The 25,625-nt window shown below is 37.9% G+C and overlaps 1 protein-coding gene across 2 annotated transcripts; it reads right to left on the bottom strand.

Moving 5' to 3' along the window:
• Positions 1-168: 168 nt before the first annotated feature.
• Positions 169-23,854, bottom strand: LOC148845703 (ABSCISIC ACID-INSENSITIVE 5-like protein 2). 2 transcript variants are annotated; one of them, XM_088956212.1, is made up of 5 exons: positions 23,588-23,824; positions 21,867-22,869; positions 21,706-21,777; positions 14,960-15,042; positions 169-575 (listed from the first exon to the last, which is right to left on the bottom strand). In XM_088956212.1, the coding sequence occupies exons 2-5, from the start codon at positions 22,725-22,727 to the stop codon at positions 443-445; spliced, it is 1,149 nt and encodes a 382-aa protein (XP_088812338.1). In that variant the 5' UTR covers positions 22,728-22,869; positions 23,588-23,824; the 3' UTR covers positions 169-442. The 2 variants fall into 2 exon arrangements, with proteins under 2 accessions (XP_088812338.1, XP_088812339.1); XM_088956213.1 differs by lacking the exon at positions 14,960-15,042 and having other exon boundaries at positions 23,588-23,854.
• Between the last annotated feature and the right edge of the window lie 1,771 nt (positions 23,855-25,625).

Genomic DNA, 25,625 nt, shown 5'->3' on the forward strand with positions numbered 1-25,625 from the left:
AATTTCTGGGAACAGCGAGCTATTCTTCATGTAATGACCTTAACTATTATCGCGAATAACTCGAACAGTGCCATGATGATCACTAAATGCTTGATTTAAACATTAACTGGGTTAACACAAACATGTCAGGATAGAGTGATTAGACAGACATTAAGATTAACAGGCAACTTCACCCAAATAGAGCCCATGGCTGAAACTGATAGAATCATGATTATGATTTTTAAGAGAATTTAAATATTCAACATGCAAAACTAGGGTGCTTTTTAAATACCAAGACAAGTGAACATAAATGTACATACAGCCAATGGCCTAGGGTGGGAGAAACCAACAGTAAGAGCAAGCAGCAGAAGCAACAAGTAGCTCTGGGGAGAAAACTTCCAAGGCACTCGACCGGCTTACAACATCATTTTGAGAGATTGAGACATAGAAGTTACCCAGCATCTTAATTGATGAAAACCACCCATGCAACTCTACAAAACTTCCATATAAACACATCAGAAAGGTGCTGAGCTCGTTCTTCGAAGCTGATACTTTGGTTCAGGAGGTGGTGCACATGGCAATATATTTTCCAGTGCCTGCAGGAAAGCAGAACGATTTGTGAATCTGGGGTCTAACAATGGCAAGCAATAGAGAAAATTAAGAACATTTCATTTTTCCAGGATAACATCACCCTTCAGCATTGCACAATAGAAACTTGGAATTCCCTTTATTGAAGGTCGTGTAATGCAAGACGGTAACATATTATGTCAAATTGACTATTTCTTTAACTATGAGTACCCAGTAAGCGGTGAGACAAGGACCCAGGCATTCAAAGCTGATACTAATAAACTGAGAGAAACAAGAAAATTGATATATGATGATTATGATTTGTTTAGTTCAGATTGATTCAGAGACTGTATATATCAGATGCTACATTTCTGACCAAACTATTTTAAATTAACCTAGTTGATGACTACTACAACAATTTGAGCAGTCTTTGGAGGTGAAGTTGTCTCTTTTCCTTTTGGGTGATTGCTGGTCATCCTCCTTTGTATTCTCTTTATGTTTTTATCATCAAACATAAAAATGCAATTACAATAAGCCATCTGATATGGTGTGAATAAAAGTTAACGTTAGACCAACCTTGCCTGTACCAATGTTTTAAAAGTTGAAAGATTTATGGATTGGGGAGTCTCCTTTGAAAGATTTGTTTCTCTCTTTCTTTCTATCTCTAACCTTAAACGTTAAACACATATCTGACTTGTAATCCCTTCTTCCTCACCCTTTGGATTTGACTGGAATTTGGGCTTTAGAAGAAATCTACGAGAGTCTGAAATCCATTCTGTTTCTTGCCTCCTGAACCTGCTGGAAGGGGTGGTTATTGATAATTCCAAGGGGAACAAACGTCTTTGGGCTCCAAATCCCGAGGGAAGTTTTTCTTGTGCATCATTCTTCAATTCATTGGTCTTGACTAACTCCTCCGTTGAGTCTTTCCTGTGAAGGAAGTTAGGTAGGCCCTATTCCACCTAAAGTAGTCTTTTGTTAGGAAGTCTTCCATGGAAGCATCAATACTTGTGATTTATTGCAAAAAACAAAAAAAAAAAAAGGAGACCTGGGTGGCCTCTTTCCCCTAACTGATGTACCATGTGTAAATTGAATGGTGAGATTGCCTACCACATACATATATCCTCTTCGTTGGTTTGTTGTATTTGGAATTGGTTTACTGCCCCTTTTTGGAGGTGGACTCCTACAAGCTTTGGTAGATTGTTTGATGCTTCCTCAATGAGGTGCTCAAACAGAAGAAGACGGTTAATGGGGAAGTGCACAAGGGCTGCTGTAATATGGACCTTGTGGGAGGAAAGGAACACAATAAGAGTTGCACATTAGGTGAGGATAGTGGAATTGTTTGCAGAATTTACGTTGAATGACATAATCAATAATTGGGATGGGGAACAGTTGCAACTTCTTCCAAACAACAAAAAATTGTTAAAGAATGGACAGAACCAAGCAGAGGTCGGTGGAAGTTAAATTTTATGGGAGCAGTGTGGGCAACACCGGGCCATCTGGAGTGGAGTTGGGGGAGTAATAAGAGATGAGAATGGATGTATTCTTGCAATGTAGTTATAACCGATAGATGAAGGTGATTCAGTAAGGGCAGAGATGAAAGCAACAACTGTTGGTTATTAGATGGGACAAAGACAGTTTGGTGTTTCAGAAATGAAACTAAGCGTTTTAAATGGTTTTCAAAGGATATGCAGATTGAGGTTCATTAGGTACAGTTTTTTTTGGGCTGCTGGTTTGGCAAAGTAAGGAGTTCATAGATAACAGTTTTTTTGGGCTACGATGTCAAGTGTTGTAAAATGCAAGGGCCAGGTGGGATAGCAGATGCTATTTGATTTCTTTTTGATTGTAATCATGACTTCTTGTCGTACTTTCTTTTTTTTCTAATTAATGAATGAAACTCTTTTCTTGTTGCTGATAGAAAAAAAAAATAAAACGTTTTAAAACTTGAAAGCATGGCAAGGTGGCATTATCTTCCAACGAGAGGTAATAAGCTTTTTGACATGACACTTAACCTTCATACATTCAATAAAACCATGAATTAAGATTGTATTTAGTGCACAGACAAATTGACCATTATATAAATTTACTTCAGACAAGATAAAAAAACAAAATGCATTATTAGAAAGTTCATAATATAAAATAAAACACGAAATACATGTAAACAAACTCTAAATAATTAAACAAATAGTGCATACACAAGCAGATAAGGAAAACTTAGAATTGTCTTTAACAGCCTAGTGATGAGAACCTCTTTAATTATAATGTGAAACACATTTTCCTTATACAAGGATCCCAAGTTTTCGATGTGTGAGCCTGTCAGGCATATTCCTTGTATGTTTAGGTAGCTTCAGAGTTGAGACTCAGTGCCATTTTCCTTAAGGCTGTGTTTGGTTTCAGTGTAAATTTATTTGCACTAGTACAAATGCATTGGAGTGCAAATGAAAAAAAATGCAAATTCTCATTTAATTTTGTTTTGGGTTTTATTTTATTCTGCTCCAGGTCTTAATTTACTTCATTTGTACTGCAATCAAACAAAATAAACTAAATTTTGAAACAAAAATAGGCCAGAATTTACACTCAAATCATTTGCACTGCCATAGCTTTACAGCGGTGCAAATTGATTTGCATTGCAACCAAACACAGCCTAAAGCTCAAGGTGTGTTCCATAGATGCTTCTTAAGATACTGACAACTTGCATACCATCAAATAACAGTATTGCACAACATAAACTTGTCTTGAAAATAAGTTAATTTGAAATTCATAAAAAAAAAGTAAGTTAATTTGAAACAAACCGTCATATACCCACATGTCAGTGAAGCATATTTGATCAAATCAACTCTTCTTTTGTCAATTACAACGACTCTACTTATAGACTCAACAGAAGAACACAGAAGTCCCTTTATAACCTCCAATTTGGACTCAAATCGACCCAAAACAACTTCTAATTACTTCAAACTATGACAGCATAGGCAATCTATAGAGACACTCAAATACAGAATCTAACTCCTAAAATAACTCTAGTAACAATTAACTCAGGACCCATCTTCATAAAAGTTTGGCAAAGCTTTATAGACAGTTGCCAACCTAACACAATCTCCTCCTTTATCTAGGCTAGGAACTAGCAGTGTAAGACATGTTCACACTGGCAGTTTGATAACACTTTAATAATCCTACTAAAATTAAGTCCAGATCTGCTGACCACAGGAAATGGGTGTGGCAGAAATTTGTATGCTGAGATGGATGAGTGGAAAAGCTATAAAGGATAGTGTCAGAAATGAAGTCATTCGAAGGAACTTAAGAGTGGCTCCAATAGGTGAGAAAATGAGAAAAAGAAGATTAAGATGGTTTGGTCACATGTATAGAAGACCACCTACAGCACCTGTAAGAAGTGATCTGTTATAAGTTGATAGGACTAGAAGGGCTAGGGGCAGACTGAAAAGGACACGAGTCAAAGTAGTAAGAAATGATTCTAGTGATCATAATTTAACAATGGATATGACAATAAACAGAACGGAATGGAAAAACAGGACTCATGTAACCAACCCCATATAATTGGGATAAGGGCTTGAATGATGAAAACAATGATGATCTGCTTGCCATGATACACCCACCGGTCACAACTAGAATTTACTATAAATAATAACTTCGAGTTTTACTAAAAATAATAAATTTCCAAAAGATTTAAAATCAACTCCATTCCTAAAGACGCCTGCAACTAGAAAATAAATTTAAAAGCTCAGAAAAATGCCAACATTCCTATCACCATCACCAAAAATTCTAAAATTGGTAATATTTTTCCATGGATTTTTTTCTTGGATCCTTGTCCGCATTAGTAGGGTTTAGATTATGTCTTGCAAAAAGGATGTAAGGAAAATCTATGCTGTTAGAACATTCATAAAAAAAGAAATCTATGCTGTTAGAAACAATGTTTTAAAATGCGGATGCGTGACGCGAGGCATTCCACTACCTAGAGGCGTGAGGCATAGTTAGGAGGAGGATGAAGAGTAAGAGGGGATCTTATTTTTTCTTTATTTTTAATAAAAATCTTTTATATTAAGAAGAATAAAGATGCATAACATTAGTTAAAAGGGGGGGGGGGGTTGTTGAAGTGGAGGCGGAGCAAGACCCCCCTAACTCAAAAAAACAAATTGGGCTACATCGAAAAGGGGGCAAAGCCCCCCCAGCCGAAGGGGCAAGGGGCAAACCACTTTCTTTCCCCTTGTCTTTTCTTCCCTTCCCTTTCCTTTCCTTTTCTATCCTTTTCTCTTTTTTTCTTCTCTTTCTTTATATTTCCCTTCCCTTTCTTATCCTTTCCTTTCCTTTTTTTTCTTTTTTGTCTTTTTATAACAAATGTGCATGAGGCGCATGAGGCATACACATCTAGCACACCTCATGAAAAAAGCACAAGAGGCGTACGCCTCTTGCACCTGAGGTGTACGCTTCAGAGGTGTCAGCGCCTCTGGCATATGCCTCAGGCGTTTTGGGAGAGCCTCGCCTGGAAGCGCACCTCCAGGCATACGCCTCCCACGACACCAGGAGAAATTTGACCAATCAACCCCCCAGGTGAATTTTGATAAATAATATCTGATTGGTTACAAGTTATTTCCAGTATGATGTCTTTCCAGTATCATAGTCAAACCCAGTTTGTAAAGAATAGCCAAAGTATGGAATCTTTTTTTTTTATCAATAACTCTGAAAATTTTCATCAACTAAGATGCTTTAATATACAAGAAGTTACAAAGAAATCAGCATAGAAGCTGACCCAAGACAGAATTACAAATGTGCCCAAAACATATCTGTTCTTTGAACCCCTTGCTTTGCTAAGCTATCAGCCAAGCTGTTGGCCGATCTCCTAACCCAACCCACCTGAATAGACATATTTCTTGACATCCAATTTGAACCTTCTGAAATCACTCTTCAGCTGCCAGGTCACTCCTTCCCCTTTTTGCAACCATTTTATCACAGTTTTTGAGCCAAACTATGGAATCTTGAGCTCTACATGGAATTTTGAGGTGGGATTTGGTAAGATGAAGGTTATAAAGATCTAGGGTAACAAAATATAGAAGCAACAAAGATGATTTGGCACAATAGGGCAAAGATGCTAGGAAAAATTTCAGATTTTGATGGAAAATAAAGGAACAAATACATAGATCAGTTCTTATCCTTTGGGAATGTTCAATGAATGCCTTTTGATGAAGAATTCATGGATATTGATGGCTGTAATGGCCGGCTGTAAAATAAATTATCAGAGAAAGAAGAAAGAGTTGAAATCATTGATAAAAAAAGAAAAGAAAACAAATTGAAATCATTTAACAGGGTGCCTAGAATCACTTTTAAGGCATGGAATCACTCACCACCCTTAGCATAAGATGAAAGAACTCAAATAATCTCCATTTATCCATATTGTTTTTGCACTTAAAATACACACATAAAGAAACTATAGAGTGGCTGCAAGAACTAAAAATTTACAAAATTGCCATTATCATAGGAAACCTCAACAACTCCTAAACTACAAAACCAATGATTCTGAAACTTTAAACAAAATAGAACTATGACTAACAAATCAAAATCTAAGGTCAAACCCCCCAGACATGTAAAGTTTACCCAAATACTCCTAATGTCGAAGAATACAGAACTTCCAGTTTTGGTTTCTTTTATCCTGCATCAGTTGACTTCTCCTCATCTTGTCACTAATCAGAGCCACTCCCGAGTCCGTTATAGTGCACTAATTTCTAATTATATCATTTTTAGTCTTGGTATTCACTATCACAACATCCTCATATCAGCTACATTCCTTTTTTGAACATCTTGTTCCATGAATCATGAATATCAAGCACCCTATCCCATATAGCAATGCTGATCTTATAATTGTCTTATAATTTCAAATGTTATGAATATAAAGAAATAAAATATTTAAAAAAATATTATCTCAATTAAATAGAGCATATTGATCATAGTGGTGAAGGCGACGCCTAGGCGACAAGGCACCCTTGGAGGCTCACCTCGACTAATCGCCAAGCAGTTTTGTATATGATGCTATAAAATACTACTATATTCTTAAACTTTTTAGATTATAATTATAAAATAGACATTATTAAACTAAAATAATCATTTTGCGTGTTTATATACTAATTTCTTTTTATTATTTTCTTATTTGTTAGGGTTTATTCAACACAGACATTGCTAACCACTGTATTGAACCCTCAAAGACTTCAAAATCCGAACCAATAAGGAAGAACTTAAATTTTTGTCTAATCAACACTTCTTCTCATGAGTATGTTGATTTTCTAGACTTTAACTTGAAGTTTATAATTTTCTTATGGATAATTATTAAGGAAATATGGTTATGGAACCTAGGGAACTACCCTAGGATATATGTTTTTACTTTAAAAAAAAATCCATCACCTAGGCGACTAGGTGACAAGGTGCCCCCTGTCGCCTAGCCTTGCCTTGGTGCCTTGAAAACTATGATATTGGTATTAACACTAAGGTTGGGGCCTTTTACGTTTAACTACTACAGAGGCTAAACAGTTTAAAATCCAAACATCATAGGTACAACCTTGCACATCAAATTCAAGGTCAACTCTCCAAAAGATTGCAAGAAGCAAGGTGAGGCACACCCAACAAAACGAATCTTGCTTGCAAGCCTAGACACACTCTAAAACAATGTTCCCAATTGCCTAATTATCAATTAACATATTAAAAAAGAAAAAAAAAAGTTAACAACCAGTCAAGAGGATGATGCAAAAACAGAAGATAAAGATATCAATTTCTCCTGGGACCTTGTAAAATGACCATTATGTAATTTTTTACTGACTAATTTTGGTCAGTGAGTCTTCTCAAACATATTTTCTAGCATGTTTATGTCAAAAGGAGTAGACTTAATCATCTTAAAGGGTCATAGTATATTAGAAAGTCTTAGATTTTAGAACTTGAAAGGTCAAAGTTGCAATAACTTCCCTGTTCTTTTCAGTCAAAATTTGTTTCTTGTGCTTGATTTTGGTTTCATTAGATAGGTTACTAGGTTTCTCTCAACTGTACCAAGATTTTGAAAATCCAATGAGTTTAAAGAGAGTTATAACCATTTTATTTATAGGCCAAGTCTGTGATGAGATTTCAACCTTAGTGAAACCTAAGGAGATTGAATGAAGCATAGTTGGAGTTCACTGGAACATATTATTCATTACCACCCATAAGAGTCATTTTCTACGTCTGTTCAGGGGAAGATCTTTCATTGTCAGTGGAGAAAAGGTAGAGGATATCTAGGAAGAGGTGGGAGATGGGCAATAGAAGAGTACAGCTATGGAGTCTGAGACTTAGCTATCGCCTTGGTGCTTTCTTGTCCTCTATGTACATGGGAATTATACATATATAGCCTCCTCCCAAGTCTGCTTTATCAGATTGAAGTATCAGTATCCAAATGAGTGTGCATGTGCATGGCTTCATACAAAAAAGATCCAGTGAATAATGAATCAAATCTACATGGGATAGGGCACAATTAGCCACCTTTTGTGCTGACAGTTATCCCTAATCATGCCACGAGAAAGTGACACAAGGATGTTGACCAGAAATACAGGATAGTGGTTTAATGGATTGGGAGGTGCATTGAAATGACCTCACTAAAGCATTTAATGATAATTAGACAAACTGCAAGTGCTTATTAAGGAAATGCACTTGTTTTTAAATGGTATATCTCTCGTTGTGAAGGGCATTAATGAGGAAGGCCTAAACAGCTATTTGATTGGTTGAGGTATGGCTCCTGGTGTACAGGTAAGGGAAAGGTAATGGAAACTGACTGAGGCTGATACTCCATCCCTATTTTTTTCTCCAATAGGTCAGATGGCTTCACCCAGGTTTTTAAAAGAGTTTATGGACCAAATAATCCAGTGTTTTAAAAGCACAAGGCACAAAAAAGGCGCATGGGTCAGTTTGCGCCTGAGGCGCAAGGCACAAGGTGCAAGGCGAAGCACGCACCTTTTTGAAGCAAGGTGCAAAATTATAAAATAAAATGCTAAAAAAAAGTCAGAAAATTCAAAAAATATTAAACATAATATTAATAAAAATATAAACTTAAATTTTAAAATATTGTTTTAAAAAACCTATAATCTAAAATTAAAATACATAAACATAAGATGTAAAGCATATTCAAATGAAAATTTAAAAACAAAATCAAACATATAAGACATTTTCAAGCATTTAAAACCTCTAATCTCTTTTTTCACTCAATTGCATTACTTCACGTAGCTAATGTAATGTAAAACATATTAAATTCCTGATTCTACGAGCTGCCTTTGTGCCATGCCCCTCGAGGCAAGCCCAAACAAGTCCACGTTAGTCTAAAATCTTAGTTTTCACACAAAAAATAATGATTTTATAGTTTTAATTGCTTTTTAAGAAGACATTTTATTAGGATGAATGAATGAACAAATTTTCAAAACGTGCATGCCTGGGCTGAGGCGTAGGGTGCATCAGGTGCACGCCTAGGCACACCAGGTGTGCGCCTTTTGAAAGGGCTGCGCCTAGGACCTAGGCAAGGCGCATACCCTGAAATGCGCCTCACCTATGGCCCTGTGCGCCTAGGTGCGCCTTTTAAATCACTGCAAATAATCCAAGACAAAGAGAGGAATTTGGATGGAATTGGAAACTATTGGTTGTCCTCACCAAATCCTTTAACGCATTGGTGGTGATTTCAATGTTGTCTATTTTGTGCATGAGAAATCTAATGGTGGGAGGTTAAATCTTCAAGAGGAGGCAATTTGTTGTAGATTGGACAGTTTTCTTGTTTCTCTGGAATGGAAGATGCACTTTCTCCAATTTATTCAGGTGACAGCCCAAATTCAGAGGTCCAAGTCCCCTTTTCAATTTGAGAAGTTTTGGGTCTTCCATCAAAACTTCAAAAAGTGGAGAATTGGCTGATCGAAAGCAACCCAAATAGGTGGGCAGGATTTAAATTTGGAAAAAAAATTATAGTTCCTCAAAGGCAAACTGAAGGACTGGAGAGAAGAGAAATACAAGGCTTTTGATTTGGAGAAAGACAGAATCTTAGAGGAGATAACTCAGCTTGATGAAAAAGATCAAGAAGGGACTTTGGATAATGATGACATTCAAGAAAGGGAAGTGGAAAGAATGGAATGGGAGCAATTAATATGGTGGGAAGAGATCTATTAGATACAGAGATCCAGGGTGAAACAGATCAAGGAAGGGGACAAAAACACTCATTTCTTCTGCAAACATGCTAAAGGCAGAAACAGGAAAAATCATATTTCTAAAGTGATAATTAATGGGGTGGAGGTGGAGAATTAAGAGATGATCAAGGAAATTCTCTATTTTTTTAAGATGCTCTATTCTAGAGACAGAAGCTGGAGACCTTCTTTAGACAGTTTGGAATGGACCTATCCTCTTGGAGGACAAGAGGACTGGTTTAGAAGCTGAGTTAGTGGAACGGAGATTAAGGAAGCAGTTTACTCTTGTTTTGATCAACAGAAATAGTTTTTTCTTTTGATGAGGACAAAGCCCCTGGCCCTGGCAGCTTCTCCCTAACTTTCTTCCGTGAATGCTGGGACATCATTAAAGGGGATCCAATTGAAGTTTTCAAAGACTTCCACAGAGCAGGCAAAATCAATATTTTCTTTTACCAGTGCAGGAAAAATCAATATTAAGAACAATGCCACTTTCAGGTTTCATCAAAATGATTCCAGAAAAAGATAGTCCTAGAAGTTAATGATCTTAGACCCATCAGTTTACTTGGCAGTCTCCATAAAATGTTAGCCACTGTATGCAAATAGATTAAAATCTGTGTTGGGTGAGATAGTTGCCAACAGTCAAAGTGCTTTTATTGGGAAGGTAGCTTATTGATAATATCTTAATTACAAATGAAGTGGTCAAGGAAAGAAGAAGACAAGGCTTGAGATGGGTGGTGTGCAAGCTTGATCCTGATAAGGCATATTAAAGGGTTGATTGGAATTGCTTGTGGCAAATTCTGAAGGTTAAATGTTTTGGTGATGGATGGATTAAATGGATGAAAGGGTGCATCAGTTCAGCTTGGTTCACTATTCTATTTAATGGCTCTCCCCTGGGTTTCTTCAAGGCCTCTAGAGGACTAAGGCAGGGTTGCCCTCTCTCCTCTCTCCTGTTCACTTTGATAGCAAATATTTTGGATGCCTTTTCGGCGAAAGCTACAAATCTGAACCTGGTTAGAGGTTTCTTGGTGGGAAGAGAGTATCCAATGTCACTCATCTTTAGTATGCAGACAATATTATTATCTTCCTGAAGGGAAATAATCAGCATCTTGTCAATCTAAAAAAGATTTTTAAGTCTTTTGAAGCAGTAACAGGCCTGGAAGCCAACTTATCCAAGAGCAATAGGGATTCATCTTCCTCAGCAACACCTCTTAGAGTTGAAAGAAGTTATTGGTTGTCGACTGGATTCCTGGTCTATCAAGTATTTTGAAAATCAAAAACAGGGAGGTGATTTGGTGTCCAAGTTCTAAAAGATTTGGATAGAAAAATAGGAAATGCATTTTTCTCTTAAGCCTGAAGAAGAAAATCTGTCTCCTGAAGATTCAGATGAAAGGTGGTGGTAGTAATGCAAATGTGAACGTTTTAATCTAAAATCTTTTTACAATGCAGTTATTCGTTACCAAGAGGAGCATTTTGCTCCTATTTGGGGTGATCTAATTCCACCAAGGGTGGAAGCTTTTACTTGGATGGTTGCTCATGATAATGTTCTTTTTTTTTTTATAAGTCTCATGATATTCTTACAATTGATCATATGAAGAGGAAGTTTTTTTGGTAATAAATAGAAAAGAAAAAATTTTAATAAAAAGAGAGAAAAGAGGTTTCATTTGACTAGTGAAAGCATTGGAATCTGGCATCACATTGGGAACATCTCTCCATGATTTAAAATAAATGTACAGGAGACATTCCAAATGTGCAGTTGGATGCTATGTGAGCAGAATTTTTGCTTACAGGAGATCTGGGCTCATAACAAAGATGTTACGCATCATTTTATTTCATGCAGTATAGCCAAGTTTCTTTGCTGGTTTTCTTCACTGCATTTAGAAGATATCTATGGTAGACAAGGACTCCTAATGAGAATTTTTCTTTATGGCCTATTCTACAAGTAAGAAGGTAAAATATATTCTGTAGTTGTGTGCCAGTAGTCGATCAAGACTACAATCAGTCTTGAATCTCAACTGATTTCGGATTGAGAAAAATAGAAGGAAGAGGAAGAAGAAAGGAGAAGAAGCAGAAGTGCACAAGGGTTTTGAAAGGAGGGACAGATTGAATGAGTCTACCGCCACCACTCTCTTAATATTTATAGGTTATGTTCACTAAATATAGGAAAGGACAGAACTGCCCTTAATACTTACATGGCAAATAAAACAAATAAAAGACTAAAATAAATAACAATCTGAAATAACAAGCTGTCTAAGATAACTACCAACTAACACTGACATGACTAACAAAGGTTAGACATGCTGTCATACGAACACAGTGGGAACCACAGCCGTGGGGCCCACATCAGTGTTCTCTACACTCCCCCTCAAGTTGGGAATAGATATTTGTCATTCTCAACTTGAATAAGTCTGCCTCTAACTTCTTCCTTGGTACAGCCTTGGTAAGAAGATCTACGAACTGCATGTTGGAGGTGATATGCGGGAGACACACTTTCTATGATGAGACCCTCTCTCTGACAAAATGTCGATCAACTTCGATATGCTTAAATCTGTCATGCTGCACTGGATTGTGAGTTATATTAATAGTCGCCTGATTATCACAACACAACATCAAGGGCTTCTCATAATCAATACCCAACTCTTCAAGTAGTGATTTCAGCCATAGGATTTCAACCACTCCGTTAGCCATTGACCTGAATTCAGCTTCGACACTAGAGCGGGAAACAACACTTTGTTTCTTACTCCTCCAAGAGACAAGGTTACCTCCCACAAGGGCACAATATCCAGAGGTAGACCTCATGTCATCAGCACTCCTAGCCCAATCAGCATCTGTATAGACATCCACCTTCATGTGATTATTGTTCTTGAACAGTATACCTCTACCTGGGCATCTCTTCAAGTATGCTAATATTCTCCCTGCTGCAAGAAGATTAATAGTTCTAGGGGAATGCATGTACTGGCTGACAACACTGACTGCATAACTGATATCTGGCCGAGTGAGGCAGAGATATAGGAGCTTTCCAACCAACCGTTGGAACATAACTTTGTCTTCAAGAGGCTCCCCACCCACTGCACTAATCTTGTGATTCTATTCAATGGGTGTATCGGCAGGCTTGACACCTAACTTTCTAGTTTCCGCCAATAGATATAGAACATATTTCCTCTTAGAGATAAAGATCCCTTGTTTAGATCTAGCAACCTCAATACCCAGAAAATATCGCAGTGCACCAAGATCTTTCACCTCAAACTCTTGATGAAGGAGCTGTTTGAGGGACTCAATCTCACTACTATTATTCCCTATCACTACAATATCATCCACTATTTTAATGAACAGTGTATGATCTGATTGGGCTTGTACATAACCGAATTTTCCAAGGGCTAGTCTGAATCTATCAAACCAAGCTCTAGGGGACTGCTTTAATCCATACAATGCCTTACTCAGTCGGCAAACCTTCTTATCTGTCTCTGTATCATAGAATCCAGGGGGCAACTGCATGTAGACCTCTTCCTGTAAGTCTCCATTCAGAAAAGCAATTTTAACGTCCATCTGGAACAAGGGCCAAGAATAACTTGTTGCAAGGGCTAATAGAACTCGAATAGTGGTCATCTTAACTACTAGGGCAAAGGTCTCCAAGTAGTCTATACCATAAGTCTGAGTGAACCCTTTTGCAACCAACTGGGCTTTGTACCTTTTAATGGAGCCATCAGCATTATATTTCACAGTGAATACCCATCTACATCCAACTGGTTTCTTTCCTTTGGGTAGGTTAACTAGCTCCCAAGTATTATTTTTCAAAAGGGCATCCATTTCAACTTTATTGCACCTTTCCACTCTGGAACTGATAAGGCTTCTTGCACTGTTCTGGGGATAGGGATATCAGCAATGGAAGTGAGATAGGACCTGTAAGAGGGAGACAGGCGATCATATGATAGAAACTGGGAAATGCAGTGAGTTGTGGATGTGGTGCGGCGCTGTTTCCCTTTACAGACCGCAATAGGGAGGTCAAGGTCATCCAAAAAGGAGAGGAAGTAGCAACAGTGGAAGGTATCTCAGTGGGCCTTGGGACTGTAGCACCTGGATCTGGATCCGTAGAAGGAGTTGGGGCTGGCCTGGACTGCTAATGACCGAGATCAACCTGCCTGCATCGCCTGTGGTAGACTTTCAACTCCTAATCCCTCTGACAACCCTCACCAGTACAGCCTTCATCACTCAATGGAATGGGTAAAGGAACAACCTCAGATGAGTTAACCCCACTCTCACTGCACTCCCCCTGAGGAAAAAGACCCAAATTTGCATTCTCACTACTCTCCCCCTGAGGAGACCCTAGGATAATAGGGTGCCTCCTCAAAGAAGGTGGCATCCATCGAGACAAATCTCCTCCCTGAAACAGGATCATAACAGCAATAACCCTTTTGAGTTTGTGCATAACCGAGAAAAAGGCATTTGGAGGCCCTAGGGTCAAATTTGGAATGATGAGGCCCAAGAAGCTGAACAAAACAGGTGCACCCAAAGGTTTTAAGAGGAACAGTAAACAACTCCTCGCCTGGGTAGAGAAGGGTAAACGGAGGCTTCATATCAAGAACCCGTGAAGGAACCCGATTAGTGAGATACACTGTCGTGAGGATAGCATCACCCAAAAAACGGATAGGCACATTGGAGGTAAACATAATGCTTCTAGCCACCTCCAAAATGTGCCTATTCTTTCTCTCGGCAACCCCATTCTGCTATGGTGTACAAGGGCAAGTGCTCTGGTGAATAACCTCATGATCAAGTAGATAAGAGGCCAGTGGCTTAGCAATTTATTCTTTTGCATTATCAGATCTGAGGACTTTGATTTTGACCCCAAACTAGGTTAAAATCATCTGATGAAAGTTTTGGGTCAGAGCGGGAACCTCATCTCAAGAATGCATAAGGTAGATAAAAAAAAACGGGTATGGTCATCAACAAACAACAGAAAATACCTGTACCCACCCATAGAAGGGAGGTGACATGGCCCCCAAACATCAGTATGCACAATATCAAAAGAATTATTACTTCTTTTATTACTCAAGGAATAAGATGTTCTACAAGGTTTGGCAAGCTCACAACTCTCACATCTCAATTTTGGCATCTCAACAGACTCAAATAAAGTAGGAAACAGACTCTTCAAAGACCGAAAAGATAAATGACCTAATCGATTATGCCAAAACATAACCGAACTCACACACTGAGAAACAAAAGACTTCTTATCCACTGACTCTTTCCAATGATGACTCTCTCCAAGCAAGTAGATTCCATTCGTCTCACGGCCAGTCCCAATCACCTTCCTCGTCTCCAAGTCCTGAAAAACACATCGATCAGGGAAAAAGGTTACTGAACAGTTTCGATGTTTAGTAATACTACTGACTGAAAGAAAATTAGTATCAAGTTTAGGAACATGCAAGACAGAGGATAAAGAGATAGTATCATATAACTTGATGTCACCCTTGCTAGAAATGGGAACAAGAGAGCCATCAGCAATGGATACTCTATCTCTACCAGAAGACAAGTGATAAGTAGTGAATAATGATGGCAAGCTATTCATATGATCAGACGCTCCTGAGTCTATTACCCAACAGTGTTCAATATTACCTGGAGCTGAAGCATGGTAGGCTGAGGCCCGGGTACCTGAATGAGCAAATGCAGATGTGGCAGAGGCTGATGGTGACTGAGATGACTGGGCCGAATTCCCAACCTCCTTTTCCAACTGTATCAAGGCAGCCTGAACAGCAGGTAAGGTATCTAGGGGTGTGCCTTTTGTGCCTGACGAGGATGCAGAATCAGTATTCACAGCCATATGAGCATTACCCCTTTTATTCTCCAGTTTTGCTAGGACTAAATGAGGGTGGAGCTTCCAACATGTATCTTTCGTATGCTTGGGTTTCTTGCAATGTTTACATACCAGATCCCGTTTGTCTTCCTTCTTCATGTCTCTTTCTGTATCACCCCCAGACTTAGGTTTAACTGCTACCAGGGCTGGGGGAAAGGGCTGATGTTGTATCATAACCTTCCTCCTGGTCTCTTCACTATGCACCAGGGAGTATGCTTGAGAAAGGGCCACACTGTCTCTTGTCAGTATCTGTTGTCTCACAATGTCATAATCTGAATTCAGGCCAGCCAAAAATTTAAACACCCTATTGGTCTCAACTTGCTTTCTATGGGTCTGTGCATCTTTTGGACTTACTCACTCAAGAGTCTCCAGATGGTCAATTTCATGCCACAGTGATTTCAGTGTAGAGAAATACAAAGAGACTGGTTTCTCTCCTTGTTTAAGGTTATTCACTTCACACTTTATTTCATAGGCCCTAGCAATATTAAGGGGTTGGGAGTAGGTCTCTTTCATGACATCCCATATCTCCTTGGTTGTCTTTGCTCACAAGTAATTTCGGTTGATATGTGGCTGCATAGAGTTGCACAACCATGTCATAACCAAGTAGTTCTCCTGAACCCATTGGGTCCTCCTTGGGAGGTTCTTTCACATCTCCCAATAGATGGTTAAGTTTTCCCCTTCCCCCAATAGCCATCGTGGATGATTGGTCCCATTCCAAGTAATTGGATCCATCAAATCTCACGGTTGTAGTCTGAAACGCAGTCTCAGACATACTACCAGAACTGTTGTTCCCAAACACACCTCCCAGATTTTTGAACTCCATTCTTGGTCAATAATCAGTAGTTAAGAACTATTAGGGTTTCCACACTAGAAAACAGCACTGAAGCAATCGATCACAATCAGAAAACTGTATGAAACCAGTTCAGATCTGATCTGAAACCAATCGGCAATCAGAATATATGCAGCCTGATAACAGTTCTCACTCTCAAAACAGGCTCGAAAGCCAAAACCAGGTCTCAAACTCACTTAGAAAGCACTTTGTAGAGCTGAAGTAGAATTAGGGTTTCAATCGTAGGGTTAGGAAGACCCTTGTGAGAACATAAACAGTGCTCAGCCGCACTTTCCAAGAGAATTCACAGTCAAGTCTAGCCATAGGTTAACGACAAACCCTAAAAAAAACTGATCACCTCTGAGAGAAAATAGGAGGGTTCGGTCGCTCCTCCTAGATAGGTCCAACCTATCTTGACTGATAGCAATCTCAAGGGAAAAATAAAGACTTACCCAAAGAATTCTGATCGCTACCTTCAATCGTGGCCTAAACCCTAACCTCCTCTAATTCTTCCTGATTACCAAAACACTCTACAAGCCGCGACAAGTCTTCGAACAGCTGCTAAATTTTTCTGGTAACCTCCAAGAATCAGCCAACGAACAGTCCTTTGTAAGCTTCCAGCCCTAGATAGTTCTCATGTGGTCGGCTGGACTAGACTCACATGAGAAACCCTAGATAGGCTCTGATACCAAGTAGTCGATCAAGACTACAATCAATCTTGAATCTCAACTGATTTCGGATTGAGAAAAATAGAAGGAAGAGGAAGAAGAAGAGGAAAGGAGAAGCAGAAGTGCACAAGGGTTTTGAAAGGAGGGACAGATTGAATGAGTCTGCTACCACCACTCTCTTAATATTTATAGGTTATGTTCACTAAATATAGGAAAGGACAGAACTGCCCTTAATACTTACATGGCAAATAAAACAAATAAATAACAAACTGAAATAACAAGCTGTCTAAGATAACTACCAACTAACACTGACATGACTAACAAAGGTTACGCATGCTGTCATACAAACACAGTGGAGACCACAGCCGTGGGGCCCACATCAGTGTTCTCTACAGTGCCTATTGCAGTTTATTGGAGCACATGGAAAGAAATAGTCATGAAAGATTATGCACAGAAATAAGAAATATGATCTTGGACTGAATTCTAGTGCATCTAGAATTTAAGAACATCTGGAGAGTTTCATTCAGATCATGTGTTCAGTCAACTCTTGACTCTTGAGGTGACAACAAAATTTTAAATGTTTTTGGTTGTTGGTTTTTTATTTTACTTTTTTCATAATCATTGGATGGGGTTTTATCTCAACATCCATTCCATTACTTTTCTTTTAATAAAATTTTCCTTACATTTATTATCAAAAATCATGCACCTATAGTGTATGTCTTCCATGTAAATTTGCATTTATCTCATACAATTTTCTTACAATTATGCCTTACCTACTATGCAGAAAACCTGCCATGTTCTACCAGTTCTGTCAAACCAAGTAACTAACTTGTAGAATTTTATGCACCTATAGTGTATCTCTTCCTTCTATGTTCAAAACTTCAAATCCTGAGGTACATCCAGCCCCCTTTACAATTTTATGAAAACCCAATTACAATTTGAACCATTGATAATTTTGGTTGTGAACTTCCCAATATACTGGCTTTACATGTAGTGGTGCTGACACAAACTGGATTTTGTGATAAGGAATGATTTGGAAACAATAACAAGAAATAGGAGGCCAGTCCGCCTTGCACAGGTGGTCATGGCTCCTACTTCTGATGCAGCAGGTCTTGAGTTTGACTTGAGACAAGCAAATGAGTTCACATCCGAATTCCAGTTGAGTATTGTACTGGGAGTAGCCTCCCCAAGTCACAGTGCTTTAGTGCTAGGGCTGTCCTAATATAGTTGATACAGCTGGGTACAGGTTCTATATTGTGGTCCAGATTATCCAGTCTGATCTGGGTTTTTGCCTATTAAAAAAAATAAAAAGAAATAGGAGAAGAAATCAGGTGCATCTATGGTTTCAAATGGCTTTAACATCAACTCAATACAATGATCCAGATATCCAGAAAGAGTTTAATCTTGGTCTAAAACTAAAACAAATCATAAAAATGAAAAAGAGAAAAATAAAGGGATTTCAAGATTCAGGAAACTTTTCCCCATCGGGGAATTCATTTTGATGATATTTTTCTAAACATCATCAAGTATTAAAACTTAATGGCCTAGAACCAAAATACCAGTGACATTTTAAAATTTTCAAGATATTAGCAAGGCTATATCTCCAATGTTTGGTATTGTTTTGTTACCGTAGACAAGAAAGGAGAAAAATAATTGGGGATGTACAAAATAAGGATTTAGGAAAAAAACAATCATGTCTTCGAGGATAGAAGGAAGATATCATTTAAAATATGGTGAAAAAACAGGGAGGCAATTCCGACTTTACAGTTGATGTGATGAGGAATTAGGGGGCAGTGGTTGGGTCCTCAACAAAAAAGCAAAGGGCAGTAAGGATCTCTTCTGGAACCAGGTTTTATTAAACCAAATTTTCATTGGCAGTAGTTTTGGCAACCCGGAACCTTCAGGATTTAAAGGGATTTTAAGGAATGAAAAAGGAGAGATACATGCAATGTTTTCAGGACCGATTAGGGATGGGAGCTCCACAAGGGAAGAGCTGTAGGCAGTTGTATGTGGGGTGTAAAAAGCTATGGAGTTGGAGGTGGAAAAGCTAATAGTTGAAAGAGATTCAAAATTTGTGATAAGTTGGTCACTGAAAACAAAGAAAGCTTTTTGGGAATTCAGGAATTTAAAAAAAAAATCAAATGGTCACAAGAAATATCTAGCTGAATATACAGTGGGTACAAAGAGCAGCAAACAGCATGGCAGATCATCTTGAAAAAGAAGGAGCTTACCAAGAATTTTTGATCTACACTATAAATCTTATGTGGGAGAATTAGAGGGTTGTTTTTAGTTTCAGTAACGGATTATTCTGTTTAGAATGGATTTTTACATTGTATTTGTGTTAATGCCATAACTTTCTAGAAAGCTGAGGCTAACAATCTCAATGGGTGTATCTCCCCTATTGTTTCCTTAATTTTTTATGCTATTCATCACAAGAAAATAAGATATGTTGAACATCTAGCAGTACTGGAAGAACTAGATGATATTGGCTGAGTATAAACATCATAATTGAAGATTCTTTTTACCAAGCAGTTTGAATGAGGATTTGATGATGATGATGATGGGACATCTTTGATTATAATATTGAGAACTATTTTATTTACTACCTTAAAAAGAAAAAACATTGGTGTAAAACCATAGTTCATTGAAGCTCAACCAAATAAAATTACTATTAGCCTCAGTATAATATGGATTGAAATAAGAAACATAAGAAAAATATTTTTTTTCAAGGAGGCATTATCAGAGAGTCCATATATGTGCACGTTACTTATCAATCAGCAAGTGATGTGTCTATATGATATATACCTGGAGTTGAAACTTGAAAGGGATTAAAAAGCACTTTTTTTTATTTCATGGCACCACAAAACAGGGGAAACCATCCCCCTATCTATACACCCCCCCAAACCCTGGTGACAGGGTGTTGCAGGGGCTGAAGAGGAAAAATTGGAATTTTATGAAATTTTATGCATTTCTGTATTTTTGGACAGTAAGGGTATTTTTGTCATTTTGCAATTTTCTGTGGGGTCCAATTATAGGGTTTAATTTGTCTAGTTATAGTTTATTTATGTTTAAAATTTCAGAGTCATTGCATAAGTAGGATTAGAGTTATTGAGTCTTCTTTGAATTGAAATAGGATATGACAGCTTAGTTTGAGTCCTACTAGGATTATTAAGTCTAACAGTTTGACTCCTAAGACTATTATGAGTCTAACAGTTTGACCCCTAGGATTATTTTGAGTTTAGAGTCTAAGTATGTATGGACATTTTACACAAAGGCAATGAAACATATTGAGTTTTCTCTAGCTTATGCTAGCTATGGCGAGTGTTCCCATGCCCTAGAGTGATTCTAGGCACCCTGTGAGTGATTCCAGGTATTTTCTCTCTTCTTTCTTTCCCTATTTTCTCTCTTATTCCTTCAAGAAGCCATTACAGCCATCAACAACCATAAAACTCTGACCAAGAAGACCATTCAACATTCTCTAAGGACTAGAATTGAGCTGGTCCTACACCACAGGGGGATTTGATCCCAAGTCTCCACTACAACCAGCCAGAAACTTACCAACTGAGCCAGTTGGCACCATCCAAAAAAACGGATCTTAGACCCCCCCCCTCCAAACAAAAGAACAAAGAAAAACAAGGAAAGAAAGTAAAAACACAAGTAATCTCTGAAGAAGCAAACAAACTTCTTTTTATCAATAACAGAAATTCATTAAATTCATAAAAAATTAGATACAGCAATCCAGAGAGAGCTAAAATGGCTTAATCCTCTCCAAGAGAGTAACATAAGAGCGCACAATACAGCCCAATACAATTGATCCCTTCCCACCCCCTGCTTTGTTAAAGCATCTGCAAACACATTCGCTGTTCTTTTCACCCACTGAAATTGGATGTCAATCCCCCTAATTAGCCATTTGATTTCCCTTCTTTCATTAGCAAACTTCAAAAGAAAGTGAAGAAGCAAACAAACTCCTAATTGATGAAACAGTGCTGTTGATAAATCATGTCTAACATAAATAATTCATAAAAATGGAGAGGCACACAGGAAAGGTATTAAAAGAAATACTTGTTTATCAAAATATTGCTAGGTTTAATGGTAGAATCTCAGGCTAACAAGCATGAGAATGCCAATTCAAGAGTGAGTGCATCCTCTTTGTACCAAAAAAAAAAAGAAAAAAGAAAGAAAGAAACGAAAAGAAAATTGCCGAAGATAAAGTCCATCTCCAGCCCACCCCTCCCAATACCCCATATAGCTGGGGGCCAACATTGGGTAATGGCCCTTTTATGTATTTATCCAAATACTACCATCTTGGGATATTATGCTTTTTTTTCATTTTTGAGAAAGTAATTTTATGCATATTAACCTCAGAAAATATAACTGACTTGAAGGGAAACACAAAAGACCAACAGTTTTTGCAATCTTTCCATTGAACAGGCATACAAGGCACACCTTTCAGGTTTCCTTTTCTCCTACTTCTGTATTTTATATTAAGTTGAAATGAAAAACATACTAGAACAATTTCTACTTATTAATTTAAAACTTTAAATGAACTACAATATGAAAAACAAGGGAAAATCATCCTTTCCTACCAAATAATACCTCTCAACCAAAATTTATCATCCACTGGCACAGGGATTTTACCTTCTGTTTTTTAAGCCTTTCATTCTCCTCTTCCAGACGTGAAACCTTGTTCTCAAGCTCATTGGTGTATGCCTGCCCATAGCAAGATTCTTTTAAGGACACGCTCAAAAGAAATAAAATCAGTAGACCACTAATTTTAACAAGATAAACAGAAGATCCACCTGCTTCCTAGCTCGTGACCGGGCTGCAGACTCCCTGTTCTTGATCATTCTCTTCTGCCTCCTCTCAACAGTTTTCTCAATCACATCTCCAGGAGCAACCCGTTTCCTTCCAGGTGTCTGTGTATCTGACAGTGTCCCCATCAAGGGGGATGGAATAGCTAATTGATTGTCAGGGTATCCTGCATCCAGAACAGGGGTTGCACCAATGGGAAGTGGCTGTGGAACCGGATGGCCTGGCATGTAAACCCCCATCATATTTTGCGGCGGATGTTGAGACTGTTGTTGTTGCTGCTGCTGCTGTTGCATTGGAGGGAGTGGGTACTGCAACCACTGAGCTTGCTGTGGGAAACCTTGTGGGGGAGCTGCACCTGGGTCAAGTCCCATAACAGCACCTGCATTTTGCTTATCTGAAGCTTCAGCAACAGCCCCTGCTTTAACCAAGAAGTCTTCTAATGTCATCTCACCAAGAGTAGGCTGTCTTTCCTGAGCTTTTTGTTCTTCATTATTCTTCTTCTGCCCTTGTTGGATATCTCTCCATACCTCATCTACTGTCTTCTTGCTCAGAGCCCTCGTCAATGTCAGGCTTGCCTGACGTTGTAGAGCAGATGCAGAAGCAAGTTGGCTGACTGAGGCAGAACCCTCCACATCTATCCCCATCCCCTGGTTTGCTTCGGCCGTCCAGACATTCTTAAGAAGCTCATCGAGATTCATACTGCTCAGTGGTTTCCCCAAATCCCCCAATTGGTTCTGAACTTCATCAAGTGTTAGGCTATACAACGAGCTTTGCCGAGCCAACGGCTGGGACTGGGATTGTTGTCCAGCACCACCACCACCTTGAGACCCCATTGTTTGAATCCCCATTCACCAACCTTTCACCATAAATTCGTCATCCCATAAACCAAACCCAAGATGCAAAAACCCTAAAACCCTAGTATGGGCAACAATTTTTTTTCACGTCGTTACTGTTAAGAAATCCACCAAACTCAAGCGAACAAATAGAAACCTGAAAAAGCCCACAAAATATGTCAAATGGCTTAACTTTTATTATCCTCTGAAATGAGCTAAAAGGAAGTTTCCTCTCTTCTATAAGATTTTCCTGAAAAACCAAAAAAAAAAACAAAAAAAACAAAAACAAAAAAGAAACAGATCAATAAAAGGCCTTAAAATGGCTTAAAGATTTCATCTTTTCAATATAGAACGGTTAAACCCAGCTTGCAACCTCGATCGACACCCCTTCATACCTTAAAACCCACCAACCCCATTCCTAAAACTCAAACCAAAAACAAAAGCAGAAACTAAAAATTACAGGTTCCAACACCCTCGTACTTCAAGAATTAAGATGGAAAAGGAGATCACATTTCCCCTCAAAAGAAAGAGCATGGTCAGAAACCAACCAGAATTAAACCAATACACAGAAGAGGAAAAAAAGACAAACATAACATCAAATTTTAGCAGCAGTGCCAAGAGAGAAAAACAGAAAAAAAAAATGAAAAAATAAGAAAAAATCTTCAAAACATCTTGCATGAAACAAATATCAACATTCCTGATGGAAGCACAAGAAACCCAACAACTATTCTGCAAAGAAGAGGCCAATGAAACTCTTAAGCTATTAATCACACCACCACGAAGTCTTCCCAAGAAGAATTGATCAACCACTGCAAGTTAATCCACCTATATTCTAACACCTCCCCCCACCACCATATAAAAAATAAAACACTTACTTGCAGCAAGATCCGATCTGAATCTAAAGAACCACCATTGTTTTTCGGTTGTTATTCATGGAATCAGCACATTTGCAGTGGGACTGGGACAACCGAAATGGAACCCAAATGCCAAATACCCATTTTTTCATCATAAAATAAACCCAAGTTCTTGGCCTCTATTTATATGCTCAGGCCTTTGCATGGCCCATCCCCTCTTAAGTGGACTTTTGTCTCCCTTTTAAAACCTGGAACCTCAGACGTACTCATAGTAATACTTTCTTTATAATAGCAGCCCTGAGACGTACCCACAACAATATTTCTTTATTCTTTCCTTTTTTTTGCTTTCTCAAAATTTCTTACACTAAAATCATGAAGATGGTCTAAGACATGTAATAGCTCAAGCTCGTCGCATATGCCCTAAATTGCGTATTGGATTGGGCTCATGTTGTTGAGACTCCATGCCCACCATGGAACCTCTAAAACCTGGCTTCTGTTTGCCAGTGTTAAAGAAACAAAGGAATTTAGAATCTATTTGATTTGTAATTAGAATCAGAATTGGAATAATTTATTTTCTGTATATTTGGTTTAAACAAGAATTAGAATCAGAATCGAAATTAGCCAAAATGGGACTCTCATTCCCAAAAGAGGGGAGAGAATGGCCATTCCCTCAAAAAATGCCATTCCAAAACAGAATGCTGAATTTATCCAATCAAATGGCATTAATTCTCATTCCAAACCCCTATTCCCACAAACGGACCCTTAATATATCGGATTGTGGGTGCAAAATAGTGTACAATTTGGTTTTATATATAATATATAGATATCATAATAAATTATTGAGTCATAGGAAGAAGATAGAGAAAAAGGCTTAGCTGTGTCAACATTTTTTTAAATGGAAAAAAAAATTGATTTTTATGGATTATTCCGAAAATAAAGAAATGAGCATTTCTGATGAATGATGCTTGAACCACATTCTAATCCACTCTTTCTGGGTTTTAATTAACGACAGTTAAATATTCAGGTCTGATGAAAAGTTCAGTCATTCTTTAATTTAAACCTTGTTATGTGAGGTCTCTATCACCTGAGGACATAAATTAATGAATGATGGCATATGCAATGGGAGTTTTGGTCAAAACATATATGTGGGTTTCAGGGCCATTTGATAACTCCGCACTTAGCAATAGAATTACTTCTTAATTTGTATTTTAATGGATAAGATAATCACGTAATAAAATATTTATGAATAAAGAAATCGAAAAAGGAATTGAATTCAGCCAATTCAGCAGTTATCAAAAGGGCCCTTTTGACCAAAATAACCTCTTGTTTGGGAGACTTGATGTATAATTTGGCAAGTGGGTAAGGGACATCAAAAATCATTTCAGTAATTTCAGATAAACTAGGTTCTACAGTTGAAAATAACAAAAGAAAAAGTCTAAACAAATCCCACTTTTTTATGGAGGGGTACATTCCTATGTATTGACTTTTTGTCATTTCAATCAGTGTTTGTTTGTTCTTTTACTTCAAATAAATAAATAAATAAATAAATATATATATATATATATATATATATATATATATATGAGATTCAAATCACTCCCCCTTAATTAATCTTAGGCTGTGTTTGGTTTGAAGGAAAAAATAAAAAAAGGTAAAAAAACCTTTACAAAACTTGTATAGATTTTCCTACCTTTCTCTGCTGAAATCAAACATAACTTTTAATGAAAATCTATTTTATATTATAGATAATAATAAAAAATGATGTGCCCAAATTAATCCCCTTCCTAATTAAACAACCCTTCTCTTCTATGCTCCGTCACCATCACCTTAACAATTTTGTCCTTGGATAAGATCTGGTACATCAAGCTCTAGCTATGTCCGCAGAGTGATGCAAACTTTTTTTTTTTTTTTGGTGATGAGAGTGATGCAAACTGAGTGCAGCAATTGCAAAGAACTGCTCCCATTAAATGCTAAAACATCAAAACAAAAATCATTTAATAGCCCATTTCATGCATATAAGGAATCTAAGGGCCTGTTTGGCTGTTTGGGAGGGTTGGAG

This window comes from Nelumbo lutea, chromosome 7 (assembly GCF_056320005.1).
Source record: "Nelumbo lutea isolate HS-2025 chromosome 7, American lotus-T2T, whole genome shotgun sequence".
NCBI lineage: Eukaryota > Viridiplantae > Streptophyta > Magnoliopsida > Proteales > Nelumbonaceae > Nelumbo > Nelumbo lutea.

Coding starts and splice junctions, on each gene's coding strand:
- LOC148845703 (XM_088956212.1), bottom strand. CDS start 22,727: ATGGGGATTCAAACAATGGGGTCTCAAGGTGGTGGTGGTGCTGGACAA. Junction 21,778..21,866: donor GGTCACGAGCTAGGAAGCAG/GTGGATCTTCTG, acceptor TGCTATGGGCAG/GCATACACCAATGAGCTTGA. Junction 576..14,959: donor GAGAGTCATCATTGGAAAGA/GTCAGTGGATAA, acceptor GCTTTCCTGCAG/GCACTGGAAAATATATTGCC.